Source organism: Papaver somniferum, chromosome 1 (genome assembly GCF_003573695.1).
Source record: "Papaver somniferum cultivar HN1 chromosome 1, ASM357369v1, whole genome shotgun sequence".
Taxonomy (NCBI): domain Eukaryota; kingdom Viridiplantae; phylum Streptophyta; class Magnoliopsida; order Ranunculales; family Papaveraceae; genus Papaver; species Papaver somniferum.
Window position 1 is genome coordinate 28,759,620 of NC_039358.1, and position 19,925 is coordinate 28,779,544.

At 39.1% G+C, this 19,925-nt stretch overlaps 2 protein-coding genes and 1 pseudogene across 2 annotated transcripts; all 3 read right to left on the reverse strand.

Moving 5' to 3' along the window:
- Positions 1 to 8,251: 8,251 nt before the first annotated feature.
- Positions 8,252 to 9,754, reverse strand: LOC113272562 (tryptamine hydroxycinnamoyltransferase 1-like). Its single transcript, XM_026522397.1, has one exon. The coding sequence runs from the start codon at positions 9,752 to 9,754 to the stop codon at positions 8,369 to 8,371; it is 1,386 nt and encodes a 461-aa protein (XP_026378182.1). The 3' UTR covers positions 8,252 to 8,368.
- Positions 9,755 to 16,442: 6,688 nt separating this feature from the next.
- Positions 16,443 to 17,812, reverse strand: LOC113272635 (annotated as a pseudogene).
- A 928-nt stretch (positions 17,813 to 18,740) lies between these two features.
- Positions 18,741 to 19,752, reverse strand: LOC113282004 (chlorophyll a-b binding protein, chloroplastic-like). The gene has a single exon (XM_026530920.1). The coding sequence runs from the start codon at positions 19,662 to 19,664 to the stop codon at positions 18,870 to 18,872; it is 795 nt and encodes a 264-aa protein (XP_026386705.1). The 5' UTR covers positions 19,665 to 19,752; the 3' UTR covers positions 18,741 to 18,869.
- Between the last annotated feature and the right edge of the window lie 173 nt (positions 19,753 to 19,925).

Below are 19,925 nucleotides of genomic sequence, written 5' to 3' on the forward strand. Positions count from 1 at the left end.
CACCACCCGTTCAAACTAAAACCAGCTTCACCACCACCATCTCTTATCCCTCGTGAAAAACTTGCTGATTGATTGGTGGGAACTGTTATCCTCCTAAAGTTTACGACACTCGATCCATTTTGCAGATCAAGCAGATAGTGCGCAAGAAGGCCCAAACTCTTCATCTTCTTCAGAAAATTCTCTTTGTCGAAAAGCTAATCAGATCTCATAGGCGGTAGGACGATAGGAGCAGTACTACCAAGCAAAATCTCATGATGACACGAAGAGAGAAAGCAGATGTAGAAGAAAGCAAAAGGATGACCAAAGAATCTTCTGTCCACATAAACATGCAATGGTCAGAAAAGGTCATGAGAAAGAAGGGGGGGCGAGTTGGAGTTACCATTGAACAAACATAAGCCAGCATCACTGGAAGAGAGTATAAAAGAAGACTCGCACAATGGAAAGAGAGGGAAAGAGCAATAATTGCAGAACGGGTGAACCTCACGGTTAAGTACATGCGATTGTTGATAGAAACTCACAACCTGAAAAGAAAGGTGCGAGAATATGAACTGGAAATAGAGTACGGGGAAAGCTACAAGCGATACCGTAGATAAAGAGAAATTGCTGAGAGAGTTCAAAGAGAAGCACGACTGGACGAACAAATACGAAACAATACACAAAAGCGACTGGATATGAGAAGATCAGCGCGAATGAACCATTGCAAGGATGGGGGAAGAACAAATCGACACCAAGTATGGATAAGAAGGAATAATGACGAATATCAACACTGCAACGCCATAATATCAACTGCAAAAGATGTTAAGGTGTTTCACGACAAAGTGCTAAGGCGAATCTGTAAACGCGACTTCAATGGAGCAGAAATATACCCGAAGGGAAAGGAGGAACCCTTGAAGGAGTGGCAGAAACAACAAATAGTATTCTGTGCAGAAGATGCCCCGAAAGAAGGAGCCCCACACGAAGAAAACTTGGTCGTGACCTTAATAATGAAATCAGACTGTCGAGATGTAGACAATGCGATACCACCCGTGGAAGTTGACATGATTTTGGTGGACAGTGGAAGCTCTGTAGATGTGTTATTCTACCATACGTTCAAGGCGATGGGATATGGCGACATAAACCTCGCACCAGTGGAATATGATATATTCGGCTTCAACGGAACAATGACAAGACCCAAGGGCGAGATCACACCGACAATACCAATAGATACGTTGGAAACAATAGTGACATTCAGTGTCGTGGAAGTGGATACCCCTTACAATGCGATTATAGGGAGGCCCTGGATACATGGAGTGAGAGGAATCATATCCACCTTCCACCAGTGCATTCGCTTCCCCGTACCAGATGGGATTGGAGAAATCAAGGGAGACATCATATATGCAAAGGAATGTAAATATTTGAACGTGCGACATTAAGAAGGGCGAAAAAAAAGAAAGAAAGATAAGAAGAAAAGGACGAGAGAAGTTAAACGAGAGAGAGAATTCCAAGTCTACATGGTAAAAGCAGCTGAAGGCAAAAGAATCCCCAGTGAAATCCCCGAAAAGGAAGGAGACCCAATACAACAGATAAGAGAGCCAACACCACATGGGGAGCCTACACTAAATTTCACAGCTGAAGAACCTTCAAAAGACATCAATCTAGGAACAAAGGATGAACCTAAAATGATAAAGATAGGAACCACGATGGAGGAAAAAGAAGAGAAAAATCTCATACAATTGCTCAAAGACTACCAAGATGTCTTCGCATGGAATATGGATGAGATGCCTGACATAAATCCTTCTCTCACCTGCCACAAATTAGTTATTAGTTCAGCTGCAAAACCGGTTAGACAAAGGATCCGAAAGATAGCAACGATGTATCACGAGCAAATCGAGATCGAACTACAAAAGATGCTCGACGAGGGAATTAGTAGGCCAGCAAAGTACGCAGAATGGGTTGCAAATATGGTAATAATCCCTAAAAAGAATAAGAAGATTCACATTTGTATCGATTTCACCGATCTAAATAAGGTGTGCCCAAAAGGAAACTATCCACTGCCCGATATCCCACAGACTGTAGAATCTGTCACCAGATACGAAAGGGTATCATTTATCGACGGCTATTCAGGGTATAATCAGATACCGTTAGCGGAAGAAGACCAGGAGAATACAACATTCTTCGCACCAAGAGGCCTGTACTGTTACAACCGAATGCTGTTTGGGTTACGAAACACTGGGGCCACCTACCAGCGAATGGTGGAAGAAGTGTTTAAGCCATGGATACCCAACACCTTAGCGGTCTACGTTGGCTACATGCTAGTAAAAAGAAAAAAGTATGTTAATCATGCGAAGGATCTGGGAGAAATATTCGAGCAAATGTGAAAAATTAAAATGAAGATAAATCCGGCGAAATGCATATTCGGAGTCGCGTCGGGAAAATTCTTGGGATACATCATCTCCAAGGAAGGAATTTGAGTCGATCCCATCAAAGTAAAAGCTATGCGTGAAATTCCCTCACCCGCCACCATCAAAGATGTACAAAAATTAAATGCCTGGTTGCATCGTTAGGAAGATTCGTATCACGCTCGTCTGACAAGTGCAGGAATTTCGTTAACATCTTGAAGAAAGGAAGCAAATTCGCGTGGACACAGGAGTGCGAAGACGCTTTGCAAAGCATAAAAAACTACTTGGAAAATCTATCAATGCTACAGAAACCTGAGCCAGGCGAAGAACTACTGATATACCTGACTACCACCCCTTATGCACTAAGCGCTGTGCTGCTACGGTCAGACCAAGGGGTAGAAAAACCAATCTACTACATCATCAAAACTTTCAACTGTGCCGAGCGAAATTACACTAAGATAGAAAAACTCCTCCCGCGTTAGTCTATGCAACTCAGAAGCTCCGAATTTACTTCCACGCGCACAAAGTCAAAGTACTCACCAAAACACCCATTGAGTCAGTGTTAAAATCCTCCAAAAGAGTGGGAAGAATCGAGAGGTGGAATAAACAGATCGAACAATTTGGGTTGAGTTACGAAGTTTTATCCTCACCAAAATCTCAAGTAATAGCAGATTTTATCGCGGAATTTCCCCTAGAAGAAGATGATCATGTGAGCGAAATGATGGATATCGACGAAGAACGCCCTGACCCGGAAGACCTACTTAAGGCGGATAACCCCAAAAGATGGGAAATATTTGTGGATGGACCAGTGAACAGTCAGGGAAATGGGATAAAAATTGTCTTTGTCTCACCAGCCAAGGAAAGAATAGTCTACTGTTTCAGATTGGAGTTCGAAACTACGAACAATGAGGCTGAATACGAAGTTGTCATACACGGATTGAGGTTGGCAGTCGAAATGGGGCTGGAAGACATCAGGCTTACTAGTGATTCACAGCTAGTCATCCGCCAGTTGGATGGGCGATAAAAAATCAACGATCTCGCGCTACAAAGATATTCACAACTCGCAAAAAAATACACTGATCGTATTCCAAGTGTTATATGGAGACACATAGGTCGGATAAACAATCGACATGCAAATGATCTCGCCTTCATCACTTCAATGATGGTGAACCCTGAAACAAGATTCATTTGCATTGACAGTTTAAGACAACCATCAATCGACATTCGAGGATGTGCTGCGGAGGTTATAAATGTAGAAAATGACACTAGAAGTGTCGAAAAGACCGACTGTAGGATCTAAATCCACAAATATCTACAAGATGGAGAGACACCCCGCGATGGGTTGGAGGCACATAAACTCAAAAGTAAAACTACAAACTATGAACTACGCGATGGAATATTATACAGAAGATCTTTCCAAGGGCCACTTTTAAGATGCTTATCACCAGAAGAAGGCATCGAGATTATGAAAGCTATACACTATGGGGACACTGGGAATCACATAGGAACAAGGTCTTTGGCTCTCAAAACTAGAGGGCAAGGTTACTATTGGCCATACATCCACGAAGATGCAAAGGATATCACAACTAAATGCGAGGAATGCCAAAGATACGGGAAACACATCCATGCACCAGGAAGAACCTTGAGTTCCGTATTGAGTGTTTGGACCTTCGCAAAGTGGGGCCTGGATATAGTAGGACCCCTCGTACCAGGCATTAAAAAACAAAGATTATTGATTGTAGTAACCGATTACTTCACAAAATGGGTTGAAGCAAGGGCGACACAACACATCAGAGACTCCGACGTCTTCTCTTTCATATTCGAACAAATCATATGCAGATTCGGGATACCGGTACAGTTGGTCTCAGACAATGGAAAGCAATTCGAAGGAAAAAACATTGCCATGTTACTCAATGCATTCAAAATCCAGAGTGAAAATCTACTCCACTATACCCCCAGAGCAATGGTCAGGCAGAGGCAACTAATAAGACCCTGGCAGACATTCTGAAGAAAAAACTCGATGGTCATCATAAAGAATGGTGCGAACAATTCCATAACACTCTATGGGCATACAACACGACATGACGGGAAGCTACTGGAATGTCGCCCTTCTGTCTAACATATGGTGTAGAGGATGTGCTACCAACAGAAGTTATCATACCAACCACTAAGCGCGAAGCATGGGAGAAGAATTTAAACACAGATCTCATATTGGCGAAACTCGATGACGCAGAAGAAAATAGAGAAATCGCGTTGCAGCACATGATCAATTACCACAAAAGACTATCGCGGGAATACAACAAAAAAGTCAAACCAAGGCACTTCAAAGTTGGGGATTTGGTGTTGCGCGAAATCCCACTATTCCAAAGAGAGTCAAGAGGAAAACTCGCGAAAAACTGGGAAGGGACTTATATCGTGAGGAGCATTGTGGGGAATGGAGCCTATGAGCTAACAGATAAGGACGGGGAACATACGCTCACACATCCATGGAATAACACTTATCTCAAGAAATACTACCCATGAATCAGTAAGATATGTAATGTACTCGTGTACTCAACATCTATTCCCGGAAGATATGAAACAAGTTCTTCTGAAAAGCAAGCGAGCATGCCAAAGGCGAAATCAAAAGCTACACAGCGAAGCTGCAAAGATTACTCATAAGACCTCAATAGGGGGCTGCGAGATACTATTAAAACCTCTACCTAGGGAGGCTTGGACTACAATTATAGCGTGTCAACTTAGATCGCATAAAACTGTGCGACCGGAGGATTGCACAGTGTGGAAGAGGCGACCCTTAATCCCTAACGTGCGTCATTGCTGTTGATCCCAGAAAGGTTACTAATATTGGGGAGAAATGCCTATCCATCGGAGGCCACTGAGAACGAACCACTCAGCGAATAAGTTCTCCCGTATGGGGTGTAAAAGCATGCCAGTGGAGATTGAAGATGGCCTGGAACTTGTGATACACTCGGTCCCAAGAAACCTCAATTAGGGTGTGATCTCGTGCCTAATAAGCCACATAGGCTAAAAGCATGAGGTTGCGACAACACTAGTCGTTGTATCACTGGATGGGTGAAGCCCAACTGATATGGTTAGGGGTGACCTCCTTGAAGGGGCGATTCAGGGGAAATATAAATGGACGTCACCCTCCATTAGTGAGATGTTTGTGTCAAAGACGACAATTTATTGGGGGTTTCTACTTACGGGAGTACCTAGGCCTGGTACATTGTCGCAGAATAGCCTGAGGAGGTAAGAATACTAACACCGATAAGGCGAGAACGATGGCCAATGACTCGCAAGAGCACATGGAACTGAGATGTCGTCGCCCAACAGGTGGAAGACCCTATCCAAGGCGACCATAAGTCCTTTAAAGTTATATCTAGGGAAGGCAGTAAGACCTTACTTAGGAGGCGATTAAGACCTATAAATATCACACGAAGACAAGCAATCTAAGGAGCGCGAGCGGACATTGACGCACAAAAAGGATACACTGAGGCAGGAAAGAAACACACTCCTCTCGAGCTAAGTATACCCAACTCTCAGATTTAAATATTATAATAACCAAAGCATGACTTAAGAGCACAACCATAATTCACGCACACAGGGTTCGCATTTTAAAAACTTATTTTATATAGATGTCAATATAGGAAGTCGCAGAGTTTATATAATCTTCGCATTTGCATACTCGCATGTCTATACCTGACCATCTTAAAAGCATAGGCTGATGAACAAAAATTACATTCGCATACTAAATTTAAAAATCTTCCTTGGAGATAGAAAGCGAGGGCAGATAGGTGAGAAGTGCTTCCCACCTCCTTGGGAGATACCCAAACCATATTTTCACACAAACATGAAACAAACAGAATTTAAAAATTCGATCAAAATATTAATTTATTATTTAGATTATTCAGATACATGCTCGTTTATAAGGTTAGAATACAGAAAGCAACCGCAACATATAAACAAAGACACGTAAAAGCACGCGATTAAGATCTCCATCCGCGAAGTCACATCACCATCCGCGCATCAAACCCGCCGGAGCAACTGGGATTAGTATCACCGGAGTAATTAGGATCAGCACCACAAGGTGACTCCAAACTAGGACGCGAGCAACAAAATAAGTCCTCCCAATAGACCCGACGGCTCAACCATTCCGAAGAGTGACCATAGATGATTCCAAGCTCAAGGCGAGAACCACAGTGATGTAGATCCTTCCAACAGGATCGGTGGATAGCCCTTTCCGAAGAGTGATCCTAACAATTCTTTCCGAATAATGACCCGAGGATGAAATTGGGTAACTTACAACTAAGAGGAAATACCGTCATGCTTAAAGAACAAAAACACATCTACAAAAGGCCCCAGTCATGATGAAAATAAGATCTAGACCTGCAAAAGAGGAAAAGCACCAAAATGAGATATGGAATTTCATAAAGCAAGAAAAAATTACGAAGCATGGAGGACTGAGGGAAAGATTTACCAGAAAAGTGATACAATAGCAGCAGGAAGAAGCATACCACAATCTACCATCAAAAACATGAAGTTTTGAAAAGCACATAAAACCCTAAAAGCTAAAGACAAAGAGAAAAAAAATGAGAAAACGTTCCTCACCACTTCTGGTATTTATATAGGGAAAGCAATAAAGACGCATCGCCGGAAATGAAGGAAGTTGACAACACGTGTAATAAATATGCGAAAATCACGGAGATACATTGAATAAAGAAGATTTACCAAGAATTCTCGCATTATTCCACTTGCACAAGAATAACGCGAGAAGAGGAAAATGTAGGAGCGAAATATGCACAGAGTTAACCCACAACCTCGCCCTCACTAAGACGACTATTAGCATAAGCGAGTGGAGAAATTAGGCGAAGGTATACAATGCGACAAAACAAACCAACACGAGAACACCCATACGACGAGCACAACACGAAGAGCACGAAGCTGCAACGCGAGAGATAGCGACATCTTCCCAAATCCTGGCGAATAAGACAAAATGAACAGGAATCAGCTAACAAAGATTTGCACGTGCACCCAGTTATCTTCTACCATGATGACCGGCTAAAGGATTCAAATAATGAAGAGAGAGGCAGGTGGGAAAAGAATTCAGTCAAGAACAAGAGTAGAAAATCACCACTAGAGAAGAGAAAAAACACTAGAGTTATCTTATCACCATCATCTTCCTTATATGTATAAATCTTTGTAATATCAATAAGAACGTCATTTTTCTCCATACATAGCTTGTGTAAAGATCATATCTAATGTCAAGGGGTGTATAATATCATTAATGTTTAAGTTTATTTTCATGACTTAGACTTATTGTTCTTATCACTTCTTTGGGTGTAGTTGTGGGATTTTCCGCAACTACAAGACACATTCGGTGGATAACAATCAATTTTATCTACTGATTATGCACGACATTATTCAGAAATGATGAACACCAACCATAGTCGATAGTTAATATTCAATTTTATGTATTGGTTATGTTTTACAACTGTAATCCCTATAAAAATTTTCGACCAATTTCTTGAATTTAACCAAACGAGTAACGACTAAGATTTATTTTCTTTTAAAAAAAAAGAAGAAATAGAAGATTTGCCATTATAATCGGCGAGAAAGAGAAGAGAATTTTTTCTCGAAGATGATAATAAAATTGAACGAATTAGGTTTAAATTTAGTGTAAAGGTAGTAATGATATTTACTCACTCCTATAAGACACCCCCATTGCCACCTCTACTGAATGAGTATAAATTAGTAGCTCCAGATCATTTTGGAGCAGCCCTCAAAATAGCCAGGTCTTCTATTGTCTTACTTTCTGGATGATTACTTAGACATTGCTTTTGTGCACGATTCATTGCTACACTCAACTGCGCATCAATCTACGCTTATTTAGTTATTTCAAAAGTCTTAAACGTCTTACATTTGAGCATTCCAGCCCAAACATTTTTTTAATACAGCATTATTGAACAAAGAAAAAAGAAAATGCAAACATTTCAAGATTCAATCTCAGTCGGGGTGAGTTTTCCATCAACGACGTGAGCAATCTTCTTAAAGATACTAGCATGCTCGGCGAATAGTGTAAGTTTTACATTCACACCACCGTCTTCAGTGCCTGCAGGTATAAAAACCACTAAGCCCTCAAACGGGATACTGGGCGGAAATATTGCACAAGGACCAACACTACCGAAATCAATATCTTGAACCTGAAACCCCAACCAGCTATCCGCTTCCAAATTTGGACATAGCGAACTTCCTAACTCAGGTGTCGTCTGTTGCAACTCGTCACTTTCATCACTATCTCTGCCACCTTGGAGTATTGTTGCGCCAAAATCTATGAATGATTTGAAGTACCTATCACTGACACTATTTTCTTCATCACGGATCGATTTGGCAATATATGCACAACTCTCATGCACTAGTTCCTTCACCTTCAATCTTGGATAAGCCCAAAGTACTAAGTTGCCAAAATACTCCATGGGTACTGCTGGTTCAGATATTCGCTGTCTTCCATTTACTGCTATCCTCACCTGGCTTGATTCTTCTAGTCCAAGTCCTCTAGCTTGAGTTACCTTTTTCCATACATGAGAAAGCAAACACACGAAAGTACTGTATCTTTGATCTTGGTTATTACTGACTATATCTTTAAGCTTGTTTATAAACTCAACAGAGTAATTAACAATCACAGTTTCAACTGAAGACGATAAAAACACTACGGTGTTGTCGAGATTAATAGTGCTCTTTTGGAATTCAATTGAACCATGATCAAATTCAACCCTAGGTGGGTTTCTTGGTTGAGAAATAGCGTAACGGTCATGATAAGGAGCTAATTCTATGGTAAGACCACGGACCATTCTAGACCACGAAACAAAGAAAGAACCTAAGATGGATTGGCCATCAGCAACGCGGTGATGAGGAGTGAAGCCTAAAACTAGGCCACCGCACTTGTAACGATTTAGTTGAACTTGACACAACTCTTCGACTACTTTAACAGATGGAATAAGATGACTACCATCTTTTGATGCATCGAATGGGAGTTGTTCGACCAGTGTGGTAGGAATGTAAGTTTCAGTTATGCGAACACCGGCATTGTTTAGAACGATACATGTTCGGCCAAGATTATCAGTTACGAACCTTCCAGCCAAGTGTGGGTAATAAACAAGAACTTTTGAGAGTGCATCTTTCAAGACTTCATTTGGTGGCATAGGTGGTTTAAATACAAGATACACGTCTTCATGACAATCATGAGTAGCTTTATCAAAGATTGTCAGTGGAACTATTTCATGAGAATGGATATTAGCAGATTTTTCGTCGACAGTAGATGAAGTTAAAGAAGAGGAATAGTGCTTCAAGATGGCACTGGTGATCAATGCATTTGCCATATTGATAAAAAAGAGTAGTTGCTAAGAAATATGTAAAACACCAAGTTTCTTTAAATCTACTAAATCGGGGTTCAGCTTGGTAGGCTATTTGTGTTATGCGTCGTAAGTATATGAAGATATATAGTTGGTTAAGGGCCTCGAGGCTTTGTTCTAGTTGGTTGCGGCTTCATTTTCACGCTCCTTAGACAAGAGTCCCCATCGAGATGCTAAGACTAAATAAATGGTAAAATGATCACCGGGTGGGCGGTTCATTTAGTTGTATGATTCTCGAAAGTTAAATCCTTGTTATGAACGAAAGAAGAAACGAAAGATTGCACGCATGATGCATGAGTCAGTTTTGGTTGGCTCATTCTCATATGTTGGATCTTCTTATTTCTTTGGTTATCTTAATTCGGATCAACATCGGTGCCCATAGGAGAAACTATCCACCACATGCTTGTGACGTTGTTGTAAGCCATATGCTATAGTCAATCATTCATTTTTTTAAGCCATATGCTATGTTGTCAATCACTCAAATTGGTGATGGTGAGAGAATAGGCAGATGTTACTTCTCGGGAGAGAAAATTGGACTTAGTTAATGCTGTATTCAATTGGGATGCTATTTACGTTTTCTTTTCTCTGTTTTCTGTTGTGTCTTTCTTTGCATGTCCACTTCTCATGGACTTTTTTGTAATGCGGCTTTTAGTTTTTCTCCATGTAATAAATTATTTCCTCTAATTCTTTTGTTCAAGAAAAGAATGAAGAGCTAGCATTGGCTATAGTCATCAACTTATTAGTATGGATCTGTCCGATTATCGTAGGGTGTATGCTATTAGCTAGGCGCATTAGTGGTTTTGGAAGATCTTGATCATTTTTCAAAGAGAGGTATCCTGTCACTTTTCAATAGAAGTACAGAACAGAGATAATTACACCATGTAAATGCCTTCTAGTTTTCCTCTGTTTTCCACTTCTCATATTTATAGCTGGCTTTTAGTTTTTCTTTCCGTAATAAATTATCTTCTCTTCTTTCATTCAAGAAAAAAAGAAGAAGAAGAGATAATTTATTAATGTGGATCTATCCCATTATCGTAGGGTGTATGCATGCTATTAGCTAGGCACATAAATGGTTTTGAAAAATAATGAATGATCATTTGTCAAACAGAATCCACATTGATAATGATCATTTAGAACAAAATTGCCGACTCTTAGAAACTTTAAACTTTAACCTATTAAAGTCTGCGGTCATCCAACTCAATACCAATTGGCAATGAGTGGAGAGGCCCTAATAGATTTTAAATAACCCAATCATGTGGGACTAATAATCTCAACACGCCCCCTCACGTGTAGCCTCGGCGGGTCTTACAAACACGTGGACAATTAAATCGGGTGACGCGGAGTAAAGGTGCGGTCAACTGATTCGACACAAATAGCCTGCTCTGATACCATATTAAAGTCTGCGGGCATCCAACTCAAAACCAATTGACAATGAGTGGAGAGGCCCTAATAGATTATAAACCGCAGGATCTTAAATAACCCAACCAAGTGGGACTAATAATCTCAACACGCCCCCTCACGTGTAGCCTCTGCGGGTCTTACAAACACGTGGACAATTAAATCGGGTGACGCGGAGTAAATGTGCGGTAAACTGATTCGACACAAATAGCCTGCTCTGATACCATGAAGGTTTATATAAACCAGAAAAGAAACAACGAGATGAACAAAACTACAAGAAGAAACGAGAATAATTGCTAAACTTTTCTGGTTGTTTCACTCTCAAAGAAACTCCTATATAAAGGAGTGGGATTACAAACAATAAGATATGAAAATATCTAACACAGGAAATAATCTTCTCAGAACAAGGAAGTGAATATTTACAAAATATTTACAAGAATATACATCCAATATAACCTTTTAGTCCCAAACAAGTTGGGGTAAGCTAGAAATGAAACCATGGCGGAGTCATAAAGTTTAGACTTTTGAACCGATCAAATTGGTGATGGTGAGAGCATTGCCTGTTAGTCATCAACTTATTAATGTAGATCTGACCAAATATTCCACTATTGGTTTTGGAAGAAAATGATCATTAGTCAAAGAGAGATATCCTGTCACTTTTCTCTTCCAACTTTTCTTATATCTTATCCCTCATTTTCTAGACATCCTTCATGACCTTTGAGTTCGGGCTTTACGTGGATACCAAAAAAACCCTAGGTTAGGAATAATGAACGCTTTTGAAAGCTGTGGGTTCCCGCTGAATGTTATGCACCGCCAGTAGTTCATTGACATGTAGGATTGGACTGTATTTGGACTCTAACGGGAGAAAGCAAATCTAAACCATTGATGTTATACTTCAAGCACATGTCAGGAGAAGGAAAATTGAACTCTCTGCCTTCTGCTTCGGACTTTGTGCATTCTTTATATCTTTTCCTTTTCTTAACAAGCTAGCTGGGTGCATAAAATTCTTGTATTGAGAGATTGAAATTCTTACATAATCACTCTGGTTTTACTTATACTAGTATCTTGTCCGTGCGTTGCACGGGGATAAATTAATGAGCTAGATAATTTTCTCTACATTATTATTTTGTGCTGAAAATGTAGAGATGGACTACATGCATAGATTTTGCTGAGTATTAGCAGCTCGTATAGTTGTAGCTGCAACTTAAACGACTGGGTGAAAAATTTGGTCCCAACTATATTAGATAAAAATGTAGAGATCAGAGTATTAGCACATCAAATAGAACCCCATATAGACAAAAGGCCCAATCTTTTGCCAATCTTCAGTTTTTGAAGTTGACAACTGACATAGTTTACAGTTTTTGAAGTTGGCATCAGGAAGCAATCGTTCTTTGGAGCACAAAGGAAGACACATTCCATATTAATGTGAATCAAATTTTTTTTTCAGTGGGAGTCAGTTTTACCAATGTGATGATCGTAATTTTTTGATTCTCCTTTCTCTGTAAATTGTTACTCTATTTCCCCCTTTTCAATATAATCGTCTCTTTCATAAATACAAAGGTATTGGCGTCAAGAATGCTACATAACTCATTAAGCTCTTTCAATTAAGTGTTGCAATTCAAAGTAACTGAATTCAACATTTTGTGACTACATGGATATTTTCGTGACCTTCTATATCAATGTTTGCACAGTTGCTTCTTAGTACAGCTTGGCAGCAAAGTGTATACAGATTCTATAGTACACACTGCAAAGGACATCCCTGTTGTTGATGTCTTTCCTACCCACATCCTCCATCTTTGATGTTGTTTGTAGCATGATGTCCCCAGTATCACCATAACCACCTCGACCACCACCGCCGCTGAAAAAACCAAAAAAAAAAAAAGAAACACTCAGTTTTTCCAATTCAGTTTGTGACTTCTCAAAAGAACATGAGCGAAGAACTCTTAAATATTTTTGTCTGGATATGTTTTTACTTTGTAATTTTCACCTGATATAAATAATGAAGAAAGATGCATTGTGAACTCCTTGTGCCACTACTCTAGATGTATTAAATTTTTTAATTTGTTACCATAAATCAAGCATGCCATTTTTTAGTCCTACACTTTGATCGCAAGAATGGATAATATGTCATATTCAAGAAAACAAAATATTCTTGCTTTCAAGTTGTGGATCTGGGATGTAACTTGCAACAACATAATCAAGTATCTTAACCACTTGGCTATGTAGTGAACAGTTAACATGTATATGATTATCTAGTTGGTAATAATACAGAAATGATTGAGAAAGATATATTTACCTGACATAAGGCTTATCCCTGCAATAAAGATAAAATAAAATAAAATAAAGATCACCCAGCTCAGCTCATAAGCAGCCAAATTTGGAGCACCAGCTTCATAGTTATTATTTTCACCAACACTGCCATCACTATGAGTACGAATGATGACCGTGATTAATGGCTCAAGATGGACACCGACTTTTTGGTTGCCCTGACCTCCTTGCTTGCAAGGTTCCACAACCTATATGTATGTTTTCTGTATGCATGTATCGCCACTAACGGATATATTCAAAGGAAGGCGACAACTTAAAGATGCTATGTATCCTCTAAAAGTCGAGTATGCCGAGTCTCTCCTAGAAGCGTAATGGGAAGCCCTTTGCAGTTTGAGTTACTAAAGGGTGAACCCAAATTTAATAGTATAATCAATATTGGTTTTGAATCTACCAACGGATGACAGCATTGAGGAGGAATTTTTTTACTATCGAAGGATGTTCAAATCAAAGATGGTAAATATATATTCACGGATGGGAAGGTTAGTACTTAGTAGTGAGACGGGAAAAGCGATCAGCTGAAAATTCAGCTGGCTCCGCACTTATCCACAATATATAATATGCAGCTGGTAATCCCACATATACGAGCAATATATATCAAAAAACTAATTAACGGACTAAATCAGAAAATTTATGAACTTACCATAAAAGATAATTAGTATCTGACAAAAAAACTTCTGCAAGCCCTCCACCATGATAATCTATTTGATTAACAAAGTGTTTTATCATGACCAACAACCAATATTAATTTCTGCAACACACATACACAAACGAACAAAAGTAGACCTGATTAATTAAATTGTATAGAGGCGGTAGTATACTTGGGAAAGGAAAAGAGGCAGTAATCACACAAAAAATAGGATTCTACATATTAGATAAAAAGTAAGGTGTTATGAGGAAGATTTGAATTTTGTATAATTGAGAAAAAGATTAAGGCTTATGAGAAGTAGAATATGAATTCAAGTAAGTGTTTCCTGACATTAGCTAACCCATAGAACTCCTCCTCTTCCTCCTCTTGTCCGTTCCTGCTTCACTTCTTCGAAGTAAAGTACCCTCCGGTTCATAAGCTTTATATACAGTTAACTTCTTTATATTTTTAGGCCTCATAGAATATATTATAAGACCTTTCTGTAAAATCATTATCTACAAATGATGCTAACCTATAAAAGTCAATAAGCAAGGGTTTCTCCCAAAATGATCCGCGAACACCCCCACACGACCCACGCTCTTTGTGGTGTACCTCCTATTTGATGGAAAATAGCACTGAATTTTTTTAATCATTTCTCCAAATAACCATGAGATCGTTGTGATTGGTTATATGACCTAAATAAGAAGTATGATTAAGCGGCAATTGTTCTCACATAACCACGTAATACTGTTCTTAAATAAGCCCATACATTTTCTCATATAACCACGTAATACACACAACCAAGTTTAATACCTGGGAAATTGAGATACGATCTTGATGCGACAACTCCATTTTCGGGATGAATTTTCTTTCACTACATTGCTCCTGAATACAAACAGATCAGACTAAGTAAGCCCATACATTTTCTTATTGAGAAACTACTGGAGTAGCACTTATCTGTATAGACCAAATATCAAAATAATGGAGATAAATTCCTACCACTTACGCAATGCAGTGTTTTGATGTTATTTCTTTTTGAACTTCAAAATAAAAATAAGCAATAAACCAGTTACACCTATTTTAGTTCATTATAGGATGCAATCAAGAAAATCATTAATACCTGAATTATATATTGAGAAACTTTTGGGAATTCATTCAGGGGACCACTGAAGTGGATACTAACCAATTCTACCAGGTAGAAAAACAACACAACCTCATGTGCATCAACAGATCTAGCCCTTTATTTGAATGTCCTCTTCAGAAGATTGCTGCAAGAAGAATTATAGAATAAAACATCAACAATAGACTTCAGAATACATAATGAAACAGAGTAACAACCAAAGTTTACTAAAAAGGAACTTGTTAGAACTGAACATTACAACAAATCTAAAATATAACTAAATAAAGATTATGATCCCATAAGATAAACCATTGAACAAAACCATCAATTGGGTAGTAAAAACTCGAATGGGTTGTAAAAACTCGAATAAGAAATGAAAAAAGTTTATCCAGCATAAAACCTAGGATTTCTCAGATTGATTCTACCTTGGACTTTATTGATCTTCAATCTCAAATAATGAGTCCTCAACAATCACGAATAGCTACATCATAATCTCCATTCTCCGCTATCAGCAGTAACACCTTCATCAAACAATTAAAATTGTCAGTACCTTCATCAAACAATCAAAATTTTCTTAATACAGAGCCAGGAAAAAAGAATCTAAAACGCATATAAACTAAATGGTTCTTCTCAGTATCACTGAATCAGGAGATGATCATCAAAAGAAAATGGTGGTGAAGCATGAGGTGGTGGCGGCTATCAGAGGAAGCGGAAGAGAAGATGGAAAAGTTAGGGTTATGGGAAAAGACGGAGAAAAAAGCGAAAATAATTTCTATTTATTATTTTTGGAAGGTACTCATCACCTACCCAGGCGTGAGTGTTCGAAAGGCGGATATTTAATTGAAACCCTTTATTCTTATTGGTCTAACTTTTACTGTGAAGCCAGTATTCAATCTTTTGGCCTAATTTTTACTGTGAAGCCAGTAATCCGGACTCAAATTATATATACAATATTATGCTTACAAAGATAAGAAAGAAAGCATGGACTCCTGGTTAATACAGATGATGGTGTACACACTTTATCATGGTTGCTAATGTACACTTCTTTTACATGCACGTCTTACATTTAAGCATTTGGTACGTACGTAGATGGGAAGAATTGGAAGGCAGCCCCAAAAGGCTACATTATTCAATATATTATTACTGAACAAAGAACACACAACTTAAAGAGCAAACAACGTTTGTTAAATTGCAATCTCAGCCGGGGTGAGTTTTCCATCGATGGAGTGAGCAATCTTGTTAAAGAGAGGAACATGTTCCGCGAAAAGAGTAAGTTTAACATCCACCCCACCATCTTCAGTAACTGCAGGTTTAAAAACAACTAAACCTTCAAATGGGGAACTGGGATGAACCATTGCACAAGGACTTCCGGTACCGAAATCAATATCATGAACCGGAAACCCCAACCAGCTATCCACTTCCAAATTTGGACACAGAGTGCCTCCAAACTCAGGTGTCGACTCTTGCAGCTCGTCACCACTTCGATTTATTGTGGCTCCAAAATCAATAAATGATTTGAAGTACCTATCATTGATATGACTAACTTCATTTCGGATCACTTGGGCGATATATGCATGAGCTCGTTTAATAGTTCCTTCACCTTTAATCTTGGATAAGCCCAGAGTACTAAGTTACCAAAATACTCCACGGGTACTGCTGGTTCAGATATTCTTGTTCTTCCGTTCACTGCTATTCTCACCTGGCTCGACTCTTCTAATCCAAGTCCTCTAACTTGAGTCACCTTCTTCCATACATGTGAAAGTAAACACGCGAAAGTACTGTATCTTTCACTTGGGCGACTATTGACCATAACTTTCAGCTTGTTTACAAACTCAACTGAGTAATTGACAAAAACAGTTTCAACTGAAGATGAAGAAAACTCCATGGTAGTGTCGAGATTAGTAGTAGGCTTTCTGAACTCAATTGACCCATGATCAAATTCAACTCTAGGTGGGTTTCTTGGTTGAGAAAGAGAAAGTCGATTATGATGAGGAAGTAATTTTATGTCAAGACCGCGAACTATTCTAGACCATGAAACAAAGAAAGAACCTAAAATGGACTGGCCATCAGCAACACGGTGATGAGAAGTGAAACCTAAAACTAGGCCACCACATGCGTAACGATTTAGTTGAACTTGGCACAACTCTTCAACTCCGTGAACAGATGGAAGAAGATGATTAGTGTGTTCTGATGCATCAAGTAGGAGTTGCTCGGCCACCGTGGTGGGAATGCAAGTTTCAACGGTGCGAACCCCTGCGTTATTTAGAACGATGCACGTTCTGCCTAGATTATCAGTTACGGACCTCCCAGCCAAGTGTGGGTAATGAACAAGAACTTTTGAGAGTGCATCTTTCAAGACTTCATTTGATGGCATAGGTGGTTTAAATACAAGATACACACCTATGTGACCATCATGAGTAACTTCATCAAAGATTGTAAGTGGAATTATTTCATGAGAATGGATATTAACAGATTTTTCGTCGACACTAGCTGATGTTGAAGAGGAAGAATAGTGCTTCAAGATGTCGTTGCTGATCAATAATATATTTTCCATATTGAAAAAATGAAGTTGGATTTAAGAAAAATGTAAAAAGCTATATAATTCTTTATAGCTACTAATTTGGGGTTCAGCTAGTTTTGGTTGCTGATTGGTGTTAAATTGCATCTATATAAAGATACGTTGAGGCTTCATTTTCATGATTTTGAATTTTTGATTTGGGTAGTGGGAATCCTGGTTGGGCAATTCTTCTAATTAAAACTATATATAGGATTTCTCCCTTAGGGTTATAGGATAAATCTCTTTTTCTCTTCTTTCTTTTTCTGGACATTTAGGGTACCTACCAATTTCGATCAATTATATTGTCAGGAAGTCAAAGCTGAGTTATGAACGAAAAAAGAAATGAAAGAGGTGGTACCATTTTTGGATGCATGACAATTCCAGCAACAACAAGTAACTTACAGTTTGGTTGGCTGATATAGATTCCAAAATAATACTCCGTAATAATAGAAAAAAGAATTATCTATTAATTAAACTTTTCAACTCATTTCATGAACCAATCAAATTTGGTGATTCTAAGAGGGAGGCGCCACTTGGGATGCATTGGTTTTGGAAGATCTTATCCTCATTTTTAAGACCCTTTTTAAGAGCTTTAGAGAATGCTTTTGTTTACTCCTGTTGCAGAACAAGTCTTTAATTCACTGGATACTTTTTTTTTTATTGATGGTCCACTGGATGGTCAGTTCTGTACAGTCTTCCGTATAATTACTTAGATATTGCATTTGTATACAATATTCATTGCTACACTCAACGTACGCTTATTTTAAACGTCTTACCTTCGAGCATTTGGTATCTAGATGGGAAGAATCTGAATACCACATCAAAAGGCCGTTGTTCTTGGGTGATTGTTTGGACTGTTTCACCATATTCTCAACCACATTACTTAACTTGAGTAGAGTATTATTGAACACAGAGAAAAAAAAAATAATCAAAGATGCAAATAGAATTTCATACACATAAAGAAAATGTACATTACAAACGCACGTCAAACAATTCTTCAAAATGCAAATTCAAAGACAACACGTTCATTTCATCTGATTGTCGATTACTCAGATCATTTTCCAGGGGCGAAGTTTGTAGCGTAGTTCCAGGCATTGTTGGCGACGGGGTCAGCTAAGTGGTCAGCCAAATTTTCCAAAGGACCCTTGCCTGTCACGATTGCTTGAACAAAGAATCCAAACATGGAGAACATAGCCAATCTCCCGTTCTTAATCTCCTTCACCTTCAATTCAGCAAAAGCTTCAGGGTCATCAGCTAAGCCTAATGGGTCGAAGCTTCCACCAGGGTAAAGTGGGTCCTCCACCTCACCTAAAGGTCCTCCTGCAACTCTGTAACCTTCAACTGCTCCCATCAAGATAACTTGTGTTGCCCAAATGGCAAGGATGCTCTGAGCATGAACCAAGCTTGAGTTACCCAAGTAGTCCAATCCACCTTCACTGAAAATTTGTGAACCGGCCTTGAACCAAACGGCTTCACCAAATTTAACACCATTGCGAGACAACAACTCGGGGAAGACACATCCAAGAGCTCCCAACATAGCCCATCTGCAGTGGATGACCTCGAGCTCACGGTTCTTGGCGAAGGTTTCTGGATCAGCAGAAAGCCCGGCGGTGTCCCAACCGTAATCACCGGCAAATTCACCGGTTAAGTACGATGGAGATTCACCAGAGAATGGTCCCAAGTACTTAACACGGTCAGGTCCGTACCATGGGCTAGATGAAACAGTTTTTGGCTTTGCAACGGTTTTTCTCATGGAAATTCTTCCTTCACCGAAAACTTCAGAGCTTGAAGGAACAAGTGCCTTACCGGCCAATGCGGGTGAAGATAAAGCCATTGTAGACGCTGCCATGGTTAATTGATATTGAATGGATGAGCGAAATTGAAGTGCTAAAGATTGTAAGACAGTAAGAGAGATGATGTTTGTGGTTGTTGCTGTTGGGTTGTTTAAATATAGCACTCAAAATGGTATGTATTTTGAATAAGAGATCTTAAACTGCTTTTTTATTGGTTGTGACCGATTTTTGAGCTAGATTTTCATCTCCAGTTGGCCATAACTCTTTTGTTTTGTGTACAGATGTTTGGTTCCAAATTGACATTATATCCAAAATCT

What these genes read in the sequence shown, in the direction of transcription:
- LOC113272562 (XM_026522397.1), bottom strand. Translation starts at nt 9,754, where the DNA reads ATGGCAAATGCATTGATCACCAGTGCCATCTTGAAGCACTATTCCTCT.
- LOC113282004 (XM_026530920.1), bottom strand. Translation starts at nt 19,664, where the DNA reads ATGGCAGCGTCTACAATGGCTTTATCTTCACCCGCATTGGCCGGTAAG.